We start from the raw sequence: 15,662 nt of genomic DNA, 5'->3' as shown, positions 1-15,662 counted from the left end.
AACGACGTCTCATCTTTGCTCCTTGAATGTCGATATGTAATGGTATGGAGTTATTGAAACTTACTACGTGTAAAAAAGACTAGAAATTGAATGTTTATTTTTCATTGAATGTTTACATAAAGTTGCACTGGGTGCCTTTAATACCCAATACCCTTAAAAACATTGTTTTTCTTTAAAAGCCTTTATTTTAGCTGTAAAAGCTATACACACACACACACACACAGGGCATTGACATAAATTAAACATACTGATGTTTGTTTTATATTGAATGAGGCAGCATTATAATTTGTCTCAGGCAGTCAGGCCAGTACAAATTTGAATGCATATACCGCACTTAAAATATGGTCTTCACCAACCAACATACATCAATACATCAACCTCTACAAAGTCTCTTAAGAGTGGAATAGGCATCAACCTTTTTAAGCTTACCATTTAAGTTATTGCCAAGAATGTTTAACATAAGCAAACCAAAATGTGGATATGAAAATTGTACATTCCTGCACGCCAATTTTATTTATGAAAAAGCAATTATGTATTTATAACAAAGCCTCAGAGGGAGAAACGTATATATGGACTGGAACCAACATTTCAGAAATGCACAGAAAGGACTCAAACGATTGGAGCTTATGACAGAACCCAGTGAAAAGGACTTAGATTGATCTAACTGATAGAAATTCTTTTCAAGCAACCGGTCCCCTGCAGGAGAACCAACAACACATTGAGGGGCTTGGAAAGGAGTTATTTGTGTACAGCATGTGTGCAAGGTATAGGACACAAGGCCATACATACTATCACAGTCAGAGTTCGGTCTCTATATGCAGACAACATCCTGTTTTTTTTGCAAAATTATATTGTTTCTTGTAATAAAAATTCCCCATGAAGAGAAAATAAGCAAAAAATTACAATAATCGGCTTTAATATCAAAGGCTAGAAAATGAATTAGGATGCATACATAACCTGGCAAAATAGTCCTGTACAAAACACGAAGATCCATCTAAACTTGTACATTCAGTTTACAATATTGGTACAGAGCTTAGAAACCGATGGCCTCTGATTTTATAAACAGGAAAACCAACGAGACCTCTTGAATCTGATATCCAGCGTGATAAAGAGCCCTGGGCTGGAGGGGCAATAAGAGCACAGGTGCACGTTCCTGCAGAGCACCCACGCACTCTGCTGTGGAGAGGGCCCCACACATCAGTACCCTGCCTTCTAGCACGATAAACCTCAATACAAGCAGGAGCACAGCATTCTCTCTCAGGCTAGGAGTCACAACAGGACTCTCTTGCCCAATCCAGCACGGAGTCAAAACACAAAGCTGATCACATGGAGCTCAATAACCGCCTCAGGTCACTTTAACCGGTTCCTGTGTTCCACTGAACTATGCCTCCTGCCATCATCGTTTTCCCTCAAACCACAAAAAAATGCAATAAATACATAGCAGCCCTCAGACAGTAAGAATTATACGGTTGTGGTTTTGCGTGAGCTCTTGTTTCTCGGCACTTATGAGTTGATCTCGTTTTCTGTGGACATGCGTGGAGTCAGAGGACTCTATAGTGAGCTCTTGTTTCTCGGTACTTTGACGTTTTCTGTGGACGTGCGTTGAGTCAGAGGACTCTGTAGGCAAGGTAGTCGCAGAGCGGCGTGGGGATGACCAGCGCCTCCACCTGCTGGGTGGACATCAGCCGACGCAGCGCCATCCGGCACAGGTGCTGCAGGGGGGGCGTGCTCCGAGGGCATGCCCAGAAGAGCACGCTGCCGTCACGGGTCCTAGCAAAGAACAGCGGGTCAGATCACTGCAGGTAGCTGACAACACAGGACTGATGACGGAGTCACTTTAGAGGAGACGGATGATGTCTCATCAGGGACGGAGCGATTCTTCTCTAAGAGTTCATTAGCAGAAATAGATCTCCTGAGACGACCGTTATTACAACACGGAGCAAAATAAAGAAAGAGATCAAACAGATGGGAGAATGACGAGTCTCACCCTGCAGCAAGCACCGTCCCGTCAGTGGAGAAGGCACAGCTGAGGCCGCTGGCCAGGCCTGCGATGGCCTGGGGAGCCTTCTCTTCAATGCTCCAGAACCGCAGCAATCTGGAGGAGGAATTAGGATCAGGTCACAATAACACGGTGCGTCAATAGTACCATCACGATGCACACAGCCTGTGAAGGCTGAAAAGGCTGAAGTGACAAGCTTCCCAGACGCTTTTGTGCAACAAATTCCCTAAAAAACATTTGTGTGCTCATCCGTGAATAGGCAGCCGTGAACAGAAAGCCATACAGCGATAGAGGCCTGCAGGTTTGTTTAGTGCTGGGTTTGAACACTGCAAGTGGGGACCGTCAGTCATTCACTGAGCCCAGCCTTCTTGCCATCTATGACCAATCCAAGGACTACTGTTGAACAGAATGTGTGCTACATCCGAGACTTTGAAGCACCACTAATCAAAACAGTTTGAGGCTTATTGTGGCAATTCAGAAAACCTACCGGTCATCAGCTATACTGGCGATGTGTCGTCCATCATGGCAGAAACTGACAGATCGCACCCAGCGGTCGTTGGCACCACCAGCGAATATTGGCGACGGTGGGGGAAAGAGATGACTAGAGGAGGAAGGAAGAGGATGAGAGAAGAGACACACTAATGGTGTTCAGGTCAAACAAGGCTTTGATACTCTTCAAAGTAAATAGACACATCTCACCCCTGTTCTAGCAGAATGGTGCCCTTGTAGGGGTCCCACACAATGACCCGGGTGTCGTAGGAGGCGGTCACCAGCAGAGCTCCGTCGGGGGAGAACTCACAGGACACCACGTCGTTGTGGTGTCCCTCCAGCTTCCGGACCAGCGAATAGTCATCCATGTTCCAGAGGAAAACCTGCACCGGGAACAAGCGTGTTATAGCCGGGGCAGTGGTTCAGTAGGCAGATTTAGGTCCTATCTTTAATACTAGGCACATTCAATGAAAATAATATTACCATCAACCCAAGGCTCTGCAACAAGTCCAAACCAATATCAGTACACAAGCAGCAGGTCAAACCAAGACTGACTATTCTGTACATTTGATCTAACCCGACAACACATTATAAACTATGCTATATTGTACGACTTTGAAATGCATGCCTAACAAAAAAAAGTTAACAAAAAATAAAGAGAAAAACAAGCAGCAGCTTGAGGTGACATAAATAGTTCCTCAACTGGTTCGCCATTGAGTGTTAGTTCACCGTGTTTGTAAACGGTTCCCACCTCCAGCAGAAGCCTACCAAGAGACAGATGCTTCAGGAGAAAATAACATCCGATGTCCAAGGATGGACTTTGGCACTCATACCTGCATCTTTCCACCACAGAGAAACCAAAGGTATTGGTGATCTTAGTTTAACTGCTTCATGTTCCAACTCAGACATGCTTTACAATTTTAGAAGATTTTTCAGATCAAATAAACATATGACAGCATAAAATACATTGCATTTAAGCAACCAAAATGTGATTATATCACAATACATCTACATCATTAACGTGATTTGATCACGTTCTCCTCTCCTGCTCATCAACGCCTGAGCACTCCTCTGAGGTACATTAGATTCACTATCTATGACTGGACATGCTAATTAGAGCTGCTATACGCTGTCCATCAAGACTAATTAATACAAGTCTAATAATGTATTCAGAAATATGCAAATGGTTCTAATATTTAAATAATACAAAGGCAATTCATAGCCAAGAAAATACCTGATTCCAATTTTCATGGCACTAATTCCAATTCATTACTATACTAATGTTATTGTATATTATCCATGGTAAGATCGCTACATGTGTTTTGAACCAAGAACATTTTGTAAATTGTCTTTGAAGGCACAAAGAAGGCCGTTCATATCCCTGAAAGAGGAGGAGTATGGTAAGACCTTTAACATTTATTCCTCAAGACTTACTGGTAAATTTTCATTAGATACTAGCGCTTGTTCTTCAGTCACTATTCCAATAGTGTCTAGTACCCAATTCATTCGATACTATTGCTTGTTCTTAAGTTACTAGACACTATTCCAATAGTGGCTACTATCCATTTCAGTTTTACTAGTAACTTTTCATTAGATACTAGTGCTTGTTCTTTAGTTACTTTTCCCAATAGTGTCTTGTATCCATTTCAGTAGTGCTATTAACTTTATTCGATACTATTACAATAGTAACATATAAACCCTGATAATCAAATTAATTGAATGATCAACCCGTTAGAGCCGTGTTTGAGCGACTGCTCTAGAACCACAATGACAAATGAGTTCAATAGATTCCGGCCATAACTGATTCTGGTGGTGGTTAGTGAGGTCCCCCCTTCACTTTAGGCGTCTTTGAGTGTTATTAATTATTATTCTTCTTCATGTTTAACCTCTGTTTTCCTTTTATTTTCCTTTTATTCCTAGTCTGTTTTACATAGTTTTGAATGATGACTATATGCTCTGTAAGGTGACCTTGGGTGTCTTGAAAGGCGCCTCTAAATTAAATGTATTATTATTATTATTATTATAACATGAGCTTTTGGATATTAGAGAGCCAGTGAACCCAGTGAATGAGAGTTATGATGTTGCATATGAAATGCCCAACACTGCGTCTGGTATCTTCTCTAAACTGGGGACTTATTACAGTAACGGTAATAAAAGGACAGATTACTATGTTGACGATCGCATCAGACACATTACCATTTTTCAGACAAAAAAAAAAGGGTTTAAGGTCCACCGGCTCTTTGAATTGATGAACTGATAGCCATCACAGAATGCCCTCTCTGCACGACCCAAGAGACCCTGTTGAAACCCTCGACAAAGTGCTCCTAAATGCGGATTGTTTGGGTCCTCATAATATTTAGAAGTCAATTTGCAATTCATGTAGATGTCACAATGTCAATGTTGCTAGTACTTAATGGGCTGGGGATAGCTTTCATCTGAATAGTTACCATTAACTTTAAATAGTTACAGAAACTAGAATAGTTATTTGTAAGTCTTGAGGAATAAAAGGTTGAAACCTATAGCCATTGAGGAGATGGGAATGTTGTGATGTAATTAGTCTTCTCTTTGTAGTTCTGGTGAAACAGGGATTTTGGTGCATATGGGAAACTCGCATGGTAAAAACTACCGCGTTTTGAGAACTTGGCAAGTTAAATCTATCTAAAATATAATCACATCCTATTCTTGTGAAAATTACATCCTCTGAGACATTACTCGACAAGCTTTGAAAGCCTTTTCTGCTATAAAGCAGCAAAATAAAAGTGCTTGCTTACATTAGGACGTGAAATTTAAAGGTGTGCATTATTTTGGACCCAAGGGCCTATTCAGTCGGTCCAGCAGGATTTGAGAGCGTAGTCGGCATTATCTATCAAATTGCGGCAGCGTGCTTTATGCTTCCGGTAGCTGCTGGAATGTGAGGAGGCCCTTGGGTCAACAATAGAGACCTGATCCTTTTACTACAGAAGATGGAAGGAGTTGGAGGAAAGGTGGGGAGGAGGGTTGGGAGGGAGGTGAAGGAGAGGAGATCCCATGATTTTGATCAATGCTTTCAACTGAGAATGTAGGAGGAACTGCAGCAGCAGAGGGAGACGGACACGGAGCAGAACCTACGTACGGAGAGACCTCGCAGGTCAGGTGCCGGGGCATAGGGCACAGTGCATCCCTGGTCTGCACCGGCTGTCAAAATGCCAGCGCGGCGCTCCCTTCAAAACCAATCACACACAGTTCTGCCACGACCTGTGACAGGGAAGCAAGACACACACACTTGTAGGGACACACATAGCCCAACATAGCCTGAGTAACCAACAGCTGTCTCCAGGGTTTGTACCCATGGTCATATATGACGTGCTGCACATGTAAATCGACTTCAAAACCTTTTCTTGAAATCCACTTCTACTCAAGTAAACGGGCGCATCTTCAAAACTGATTTAAAGTGTTTGAGGGCAGCCCGCGCCATTTAAAAAACATTGTTTTCAGTCGCCCTTGTGCGACAATATGATGGAGAGTTGATGATCGTGCAACATAGAACTGTTTCTTAATCCAGTATAACTAAACATTGGTGTTCCCCTGCCCAGGTGATTCCTGAGGTCACTCCTTTGTGCCGTCACCAACCCACCCGTCACATTCTGCATGCAAACTGTCAAACTATCCCCAGAATTCATCCAATTAACATCCAAAACAAAGGCTTTGATGCAAACTCGTCTTACGACACTAAGCACACTCATACAAGTGTATAAACTGTTTTATTTGAGCGTGTACTTCTTTACCAGTGGGCACAAACAATAAACAAATAGCAGTGTGAAGAAATCAAAACAATATCGGAAAAGGGTTTAAAACCAACCTACCGCTTTACCAGCACCAACTGAACACAGGGTAGATGAGTCGGGAGAGAAGGCACTACAGTAGACCCAGCTCTGGTGCCCCCGCAGAACCTTCACCATGTTACCTAGAGACACGTGGAGAGTCAGGAGGCACTACAGTAGTCTCTCTCTCTCTCTCTCTAAAGATGCTGCCTGGTCTGAACGTGTAGAGCTAAACGCTGCATCAATGGAATAGGTGGTGATCTACATTATATAAAAACAAAGAATGATTTGTAATAATGTATGGCACTAGCGCATGGCATTCACAAGGCTCAAAACAGATTGAGGCACTGTAGGCATGTATCTATTGCAACCGATACCTAAAAAAATAGTGCTTCACTTTTGCTCCATTTTATGCATCATGAGGAAGCAGCTAAAAAAATGACGTGAAACTGAATTATCTGTGGTGCAGTGCATTTTGAAAGTACGTAGCAGGGGTGTCTATTGATTCATCCCATGTGAATTTAAAATTATGGAGTGTTTCTAGATCATAGATCCCTGCTCCATGTGCATGTTGGGAAATTATCCATCCATGACAAACAACATCTTTGGTCCAACTGTAGCAGCTGCAGTCGATGACACGCTTTAGAGATTGGACAGCACAGATAACGGATACATCGTCACTTTGCAGGCACACACAATTCCTTCATCTCTTGCATTAAGAACACTTGTCCATACCGTCATCCTTCAGATCCCAGACGCGTAAAGTCTTATCCCGGGATGCAGAGACTAGCATGAGGCTGCCGTCAGGAGCAAAGGTCAGGTCTCGCACTATGTCAGTGTGGTCCATCAGATTCAGCAACAGCTTTCCTGGAAAAGCATGATAAAGAAACAGTGAACACAACCTTATCAACGTTATGAAAAGGGTCAACAACATTAAACAAGCTTTATCATTTATCATTAAACCAATTGAAGAGCGTGATGTCCTGGCGTGACAGGCCCCACACAACGCTTGAGTCGGGGCTTGGTTGCAATGGGTCGATTTTATATCATACCTTCCCTGTTAAACCCGTTGAGCTGTGTAAATATTTCTTTATTTCAATATAATTTTATCTGAAATTAATGTGGTGTCAGAGATTGTGCATCACACACACCCACACAGTTACGACTGTAGTACAATCATTTTTATTCAAGCAATCAAATGTGCATATTATGTACCTCATTTTGGAAAAAGATCTCACCAGTAGAGCACCTTAAATGCACCCGTTTCAACCCTATTCCCAATCCAGTAGACGTGTGCTGGTGGTCATATGGTATAGTAACCTATTCCCAGTCCAGTAGGACATGTGTTGGTGCTTAGCAGTGTATAGAAACCTATTCCGAGTCCAGTAGACGCGTGTTGGTGCTCGCCAGTGTATAGAACCCTATTCCCAGTCCAGTAGACGTGTGCTGGTGCTCACCAGTGTATAGAAACTAGGGGTGTAACGGTACACGTATTTGAACCGAACCGTCACGGTACAGGCACTTCGGTGCGGTTACAGAGGTGTACCGCGGTCCGTAAATGTGGCGTACATAGCGTTAATATGGCGAATGTAAAGGCTTGTTTTGCGGTGCGGAACTTAAAACTTGAAGTCGGAGTTCCCCCCGGACCGTTTAGCCTTATTAGGCTCGGCTCGCACGTGCGCGAACTCGTAGTAGCAGTAGCAGAGCGCGATCGCGACGGTGTGTGGATTGATGTCTACTAGCGAACTGAGAGCGAACTGCATGGCGAGCGACAACAGAAAACCGGAGCTTGAAGATGCCCCCCTGTCATTTAAATCCCAAGTGTGGGAGAACTTTGGATTCCAGGTTAATTATCACAATGGGGAAAGACGAGTGGACAAGTCGAAAGCTGTGTGCAGACATTGTTCAACAGCGATCGTCTATGCAAATGGGAACACATCGAACTTGCACAAATTTTCGCCCCCGGTACAATTTTAACGTGACGGCACCATCCAGGTGTTACTGTCACCGCTGCAAAATGAAAAAAAGTTGTTCAAATCGTTCAAACCCAGCTCCCTACACTATTTAATCAACCCCTACACCTGTCTGGGAATTCAGAACGGGCAAATGCCATCACCAGGTCTATTGGTGTTTTCATTGCCTCTGACCTACGAGAGGCAATGAAAACACCAATAGATTATAAAATACATAAGCTGTAATTTAAGTTAAGGCTGCAGTTGCACTTTTATTTAATGATTGATTATATTTATGAGAACTTCAGAGCTTTAGAGAGCTGCAGGAATATGTTACAAACTCTTTGTTTACATACCAGCTTAAAGAGCCTAGACTGAGCATTAAAACTGGATTTTTCATTAATTTTATGTTAAGGTTATTGGAGAATTGCATCATTTTATTTGTATGTTTCATACTGACAGCTAAAACTGTTGTGTTTAATTCGTTACTAATTAAACTTATGTTCGTTCTGTCAAGCAATCCGTTTTTTCACCATAACTATGAACCGAACCGTCCTGTACCGTACCGTGACTTCAAAACCGAGGTACGTACCGAACCGTGACTGTTGTGTACCGTTACACCCCTAATAGAAACCTATCCCCATTCCAGTAGACATGTGCTGGTGCTCACATGGTATAGAACCCTATTCCCAGTCCAGTAGACGTGTGCTGGTGCTCACCCGTGTAGACGTCCCAGATCTTGATGCGTCCATTGTTTAGGCCTGTTGCCAGCAGCAGCTGGTCCTGGCCGAACTTGAAGCGGTGCCACTCGATGTTCACGCAGCGGCTCTGCTTCTCTGGCACCGATGACCCGAAGGCCAGCCCCCAGACGATGTCCCCGCAGTCAATGGTGTGGTTGCAGGGCTCGTCTGCTGCCGGGGGAACGCGGCATTCATCCCCGTCCTGGTGGCCCCCTGCTGGGTTGGTACCTTCACTAGAGTGGGACGTGGAGCTAGAAATGGACGGTCACATAAAACAGAATCATAAATAATGATGCTTTGTGAATGATCCATAAGCACATGCGGCTGTGCGGTTCACTTATTCATTTTACAATTAAAAGCTAATTAGCAAAACAGGATTAGAACATGGAACTACTTACAATTTTGTGAGACATTTGGACCAGGGAACCAGCCTCACGATGCGATGCCCTTGAGACCAGGCAAAGTAGGAGCCATCCGGTGCAAAGGCTACAGTCCAGGTTTCCCGTCCAGACTTCTGGTCAAAGGGAGCTACAGGCACTGACAGCTCACCGATGAACTTGGCCTTACCTGGGAAACAAATACATGGGGCATGATCAGAGTGAGGCTGCATCAACTTGAGGGGGCTCGACTGTTGGCCTTAATGTATAGCGGTCAATAGATCAGAACAACTACATGCCCTCCTTCAATGTTGAATCAAATGACCCAACCCTGTCACCCCTCAGGAAACCCAGGTATCTGTGACACTTTCAAGTGAAATCTACATCAGTTCTGTCATGTTTTTCCCACGTGGAAACCATGTTTAAACCATATATCTCGTCCTAATGAAGGCATGCATGCCTTCACTGCTGTTGCAACTCATCAAATTAAATTTTTCCTTTAATTAATTTCCATTTTCTTTTTATGACCAGATACCGGTATGGACATGGGGGAAATAATGCACCATTGTGACCTCCTAGACCATAGTACAGCGTGACACGGGAAAACAAGTCATAAACGGCCTGCAGTGGATTCCTTCAGAATACGTTGAGGAGAAACATCTGCAGCCCATTGGGCCCGGCTGTGGAAATACTCTGCCTTTGAATAGGAGAAAGAGTGCTATACGGAGATGAATGAACGCAACGATATTTATATTTCAAAATCGAGTAAAAAAAAGAAAGAAAAAAAAGCAGAATCAATTTGTGGCGCTCGGTGTTCATTCTGTGGCGCTGCGCAACACATTGGTCTATGTATGGAAAACACTGGACTTTTCACAGGAGCCATTTTGACATGCAACATCAGGGTGGACTCGGGGGCAACTGACTCCAAGATCCAGTGAGCCAGCATGCCTCACCACCACCTAAATGGAACGGGGCATGTTATTAATTGACTTTGCAACGTCAAAGTAGCTACTGTTTAAAGGGCATATGGTCGACATGACGGGTGACAGCTGTTCCCCAGAGTCGAGGCTCAGCCTGAAAATAATGAGGAGTAAAGTTTGTTGATTGGTTCTAAACGTTGCGGCCTCATGGAAGTGTGGGACGGCATCGTCTCCTTTCCTAAAGGAGTGTCCAGTCTACCCTATCCTAAACGAGATGAGAAAGGAAGCATTGAAGCACTTTTCCTTAGCATTTAGATCATACAAAGATATCTTAACATTGCTGACCATAAGATACTTCTGTGGTTCTGACAAACGATGCTACCTATCAAATTGTGCTACCTAGTGGTTCAATTCGACAATATTGATCCGTGGAGTAGTAGTGGTGTAAAATACATATACAGTACCCCAAAATCAAAATATCCTCCCCCTATTCTTAAAGTTTACATCGTCGTTTGATAGAAGCAATTTACCTAGATATAGGATATAAATGCTACCTTATGTGATTGGTAGCATATAAATGGTACAGTATGTGTATCTTAGACAACTATTACACCACGGATCAATATTGTCGGCATGCGCAGAACCAATAGCCCAATGTGATAAGAAGCATAGATAGAACAGCGGGACACTGGACTACGGCTCACACGCAGAGGCCGGGATCTGCGTGTCTGAGGGGCCTCAGACACGTCCACAACACTCACACCCCCCTCCTCTGGGCTCACACTAAAGTCGACAGAACAAACTAGCCCAGTGGGGCTGGTGATCACGATGTGTAGAGCCCTTTGGACAAACTGACGAATAAAAGAAAAGAGAAATCAATCATTGAAATTAGTATTTCGGGACATTGGTGATGAAGTTATTTTTCCAACTGTCAACAAAAGCCCTGATACCAGTCGGGACACACTGGCTTCCCACCGGACCCCAACGGAGACCAAACTCCTACTGGGCGACTCCCCAAGTCCCACGGAGGAACTAAATTGTGAGAATAGTGCAAATAATAATGCACACCTACACACAAGCAGTAGAGGAAGTATAAAGTGCAAATAATGCGCACATACACACAAGCACTAGAGAAAGTAAATTGTGTGAATAGTGCAAATAATGTACACATACACGCAAGCACTAGAGGAAGTAAATAGTGAGAAAAGTGCGAATAATGCACACATACACACAAGCATAAGAGGAAGTAACCAGAGGCCTGACACTTCAGAACTGTACCGTACCTATGTCCTGTTCGTTTAGAGAGCCCGGGAAGCTTGCCATCTAAATAAATACCTTCTTTATCTCGGACTGCAGACACTAGAATAATATAATATAATATAATATATTCAGCTAAGAGTGTTTACTGGACCACTGAAGTCGGGATCGGTCTTCAGAACATTAATGGCCGCCTTCTTCTCACTATCGCTGGTGTTCGTTTACCCGGATAGGGGTGGTTCACGGGCGGATGTGACCAGTGTTGCCAGATTGGGCCAGATTTCCCGCCCATACTATCGGCTGTTAAATCGTGACGTAACACCCTTTCAAAATAAAACTTCCGGGGCCATGTACGACGAAGCTCGATTAGAGGGTTAGCGAGGTATGTTGAGCTGAAAGCCTGGGTTAGCTGTACCACGAAAGTCGATCTCTTTGTCCTTTATTCATCCCTTTTTAGGGGAAATTCTTTCTCTGCTTTTGACCCATCCCGGTAGCAGGTGAAAGACATACACACATGGGGGCACACACATGGGGGCACACCGGCACTACCGGAGCAGTGGGCTGCCGCGGTGCAGCGCCCGGGGAGCAGGTGGGGGTTTCAGATGCCTTGCTCAAGGGCACCTCATCCGTGGATTTTTTTTCAGGATTCGAACTGGCCACCCTCCAGTTACCAGTCCAACTCCTTCACCAGTATGCCACGGATGCCCCGTGGCATACATAAGCGTCGCTGTATCACCATGGTGACTTACGCTCGCAAACAAACATGGGGCCGGATTCACAAAAGTGTTCTTAAGATAAAACTTAAGAAGATTCTTAAGAAAAAATATAAGAAGTTCCTAAGAATCTTCTTAAACGCTATTCACCATTTTTTTCTTAAGAATTGTCGATTGTCTTACGAACTTCTTAGTTTTCTCACTTAAGGAGATCTTAGATTGTTAGCGTAGTAGAGGAATGCATGTAATGTTCATCCTCGTGCGCTCTTGTTGTTGCTGGAGCAGCGGAGGGGGCTGGCCCCGTTGCTATGTTACCTGTACTTTGTTGATGTTTATGGTTTGGGTTTCACAGAGAATAAACCGTTAATTAATAAACCGAAAAAATGGAGGACAACAGTGCCAAGCGCAGCAAGAACTTTTCGAAACAGCAGTTGGAGGTGTTGGTGGAGGAGGTGGTTTCAAGGCGAAAAATATTAATGGGGAAGTTGGATAACGTAGTCACGGCAGATAATAAGAAGAGGGCGTGGGCGAAAGTTGCCCAATCGGTGTCCGCAGTGGGGGAGACGGAGCGCGATGCGATTGCAATTAAAAAAAAATGGGCAGAGGTAAAATCCCTCGTAAAGAAAAAAGCTGCTGAGAGGGCGAGGGAGACGAGGAAGACAGGAGGATGGACGTCCTCTGTTAAACTCGACGCATTGGAGGAGAAGATTTTGGATATGATAGGGGAATCGCAGGTAGGAGGAGTTCAAGGAGGGGTGGACACTGGAGACAACAGCTGTATGCAGCTGCTACAGCAGACACAAACGGGTAAGCTCACAAGCGACTGTCACTAACTGTTAGCTATTGATCATTACGTTGATCCTGTTGATGAAGCTTTTTTTTCCACTACCTAACTAATGGCCCATTTTCCTGATTCTGTTGCTTTTCTGTAGATACTATGGTGGACCTTGATTTTCTTCCCACCCAAGCTGGAGTTGCAACAACCCAAGTTATTGTACCCACTCAAGACATTGTACCCCCCCACATTGAACTTGAAGTTCAACAAAATGTAAGTTTATAACTGTATCAGACACTGACTACCACACCATACATTTTGATATTGTTTAGGAAAGCTGCCTCTTTTGTGAAGAGTTTGAGGAGGTATGTCCCCTGGACCATCCAGCTATTCAATGTCAAACAAAAGAGGAGGGGAGAAATTGACTTTTCAGCATGAGTGTCTTTCTGCGCCTACCATCCAGTGTTGGGCATAATGTGTTACAAAAGTAGTGTAATTACAGTTATGTATTGCTGTTTGCTGTAACGCAGTAAAACAGTAGCCTAGGCTGTTACTGGAATTGGATTTCCTAGATGAGATGACTGCAGAGATGGAAATCTCAGTTCTCACCATCATTGAAAGGCTTTATTAGACCTCCTCTTCACAATCTAAGTCCTAACATTTACCCCTGTTGGTTTTTACAATTGAATTGAACCTTCTGCTGTTCTTTTTGTTCTTACAGAATTCTGAAGAAGATCTTAGGCCGCGTTCACACTAGACTTCTTTTTTAAGAAAAAAGCGCCGCCTTCAGCGCCTTTTGAGCGCCTTTTGAGGGCTTCAGTGCGAGCATTCTGTAACCTTAACAACGGTAATCATACATTCTAGCGTTACATCATTATCCGTTATTATCATTTTCCGTCGGTTACTTTTTGAAGTAGATAGGCTAAAAGACACAATGGCGAATCAGTTACAATTAATTGCTTTAGCTTTGGCGTTTGAGGAGGAGGAGGCGGAGGAACAGCCAAGGCGCCGTTTATGGGTGCACGACATCCTCCGCAATAGGGAGTCACAGGGGGCATTCGGCCACCTAATTCAGGAGCTCCGCCTAGACGATGCTAGGTTCAAGAATTTTTTTCGCTTGGACAAGAGCCAATTTGAGGATCTCCTAAGGAGGATTGGACCAGAGATCTCAAAAAAGCAGACACATCTCAGGGAGACCATCAGCCCAGACGAGCGGCTTTGCATTTGTTTGAGGTGGGTAACATTAACTAACGTGAGAGAGAGAGAGAGAGAGAGAGAGAGAGAGAGAGAGAGAGAGAGAGAGAGAGAGAGAGAGAGAGAGAGAGAGAGAGAGAGAGAGAGAGAGAGAGAGAGAGAGAGAGAGGGAGAGTGTGTGTGCTGTCTGTTAGGATGAAAACTTAACCTAGCCTTAACCAAGCTAATTCCCGTGCATTTACATTTTCTTGGAAATGTTTATCAATGTACACTGTCCCTTTTCAAATAAACACATAAATAAATAAGATATAGTGACACCAGGAGAGGGTACAGTAGGTGTGTGTGTGTGTGTGTGTGTCTGTGTGTTAGAGAGAGAGACACCAGGTTAAGGAGGGGGTAAAGTACATCATTGGCTCTGAGTGAGTGTGTTTTGTAACACATTTTAACAACAATCTTTTTTGTGTGTGTATTTTTTCCTAGGTATTTGGCAACAGGGAACTCTTACCGGTCCATTGCTTTCCACTTTAGGGTAGGAATAAGCACTGTGGCTGGAATAGTCAGGAGTGTGTGCGAGGCCATTTGGGACTGCCTGTCTGGGGAGTTCCTGGCCTTTCCTACAGAGGCTGAGTGGAGGAAGATTGCAGAGGATTTTGCAAGAATGTGGGCATTTCCCAATTGTGTAGGGGCAATGGATGGGAAGCATGTTGTCATTGAGGCACCTCCATTAAGCGGCTCCCTTTATTTTAATTACAAGAAGTCATTCTCCATTGTACTGTTGGCGGTAGTCGATGCCCACTATCGTTTAAAGGTGGTCGACATTGGAGCCTATGGCAAAAATAGTGATGGAGGAACATTAGCTGCCTCTGCCTTTGGGTCTGCCCTGCGGCAGGTGACCCTCAACCTCCCTGGGGATGCCCCCCTACCTGGAGCAGAGAACTTGGGGCCCATTCCTCATGTTTTCCTGGCGGACGAGGCATTCCCCTTGCGGAGAAATCTCCTTCGCCCCTACCCTGGGCACACTCACGGGGAAAAGCGTGTTTTTAATTACCGCCTCTCTCACGCCAGGAGAATGGTGGAGTGTACCTTCGGCATCCTTGCGGCCCAATGGAGGATATACCGGAGGGTGCTTGGTGTGTCACCACAGGTAGCAGAGTCAGTTGTCAAGGCAACGTGTATACTACACAACTTTCTGCGATGGGGGGGTGCTACAGAGGCACTGACTGGTCCAGCAGAACCATCTGCTGGAATGAGAAGTATTGGCAGGGTTGGCAGCAACAACGCCAGCAACGAGGCCATTACTGTGAGGACCAACTTCACAACTTATTTTTCATCTGAAGCTGGTCAAGTCCCCTGGCAGAACCGCCCCCTGCACATCCCACATGCCCTTCAGTAAACTTTTAAAAACTAAATCAGTTGAGGTGTGGTCTTGTGAGTTGTCATTTGAAG

The 15,662-nt window shown here is 44.3% G+C and overlaps 2 protein-coding genes across 2 annotated transcripts in view; one reads left to right on the top strand and one right to left on the bottom strand.

Moving 5' to 3' along the window:
• Positions 1–15,662, top strand: part of zgc:123278 (uncharacterized protein LOC641569 homolog) — a 169,742-nt gene that overhangs the window by 83,933 nt on the left and 70,147 nt on the right. The window lies entirely within an intron of this gene.
• On the bottom strand, positions 482–11,808 carry wsb1 (WD repeat and SOCS box containing 1). The gene is made up of 9 exons (XM_060074333.1): positions 11,561–11,808; positions 9,379–9,547; positions 8,960–9,231; positions 7,024–7,155; positions 6,331–6,431; positions 2,699–2,871; positions 2,487–2,600; positions 1,988–2,095; positions 482–1,770 (listed from the first exon to the last, which is right to left on the bottom strand). Exons 1-9 carry the CDS (start codon positions 11,598–11,600, stop codon positions 1,608–1,610), a joined length of 1,272 nt encoding a protein of 423 aa, XP_059930316.1. The 5' UTR covers positions 11,601–11,808; the 3' UTR covers positions 482–1,607.

The sequence above is a fragment of the Gadus macrocephalus genome, chromosome 16 (genome assembly GCF_031168955.1).
Source record: "Gadus macrocephalus chromosome 16, ASM3116895v1".
NCBI lineage: Eukaryota > Metazoa > Chordata > Actinopteri > Gadiformes > Gadidae > Gadus > Gadus macrocephalus.
This window is presented reverse-complemented; position numbering and strand designations above follow the sequence as displayed.

Excerpts from the sequence above, each read along its gene's own strand:
- wsb1 (XM_060074333.1), bottom strand. The coding sequence starts at position 11,600 with ATGGCAAGCTTCCCGGGCTCTCTAAACGAACAGGACATAG. Across the intron at positions 9,232-9,378 it reads TCCAAATGTCTCACAAAATT|CTCCACGTCCCACTCTAGTG; the intron begins GTAAGTAGTTCC and ends GTCCATTTCTAG. Across the intron at positions 2,601-2,698 it reads ACCATTCTGCTAGAACAGGG|TCATCTCTTTCCCCCACCGT; the intron begins GTGAGATGTGTC and ends TTCCTCCTCTAG.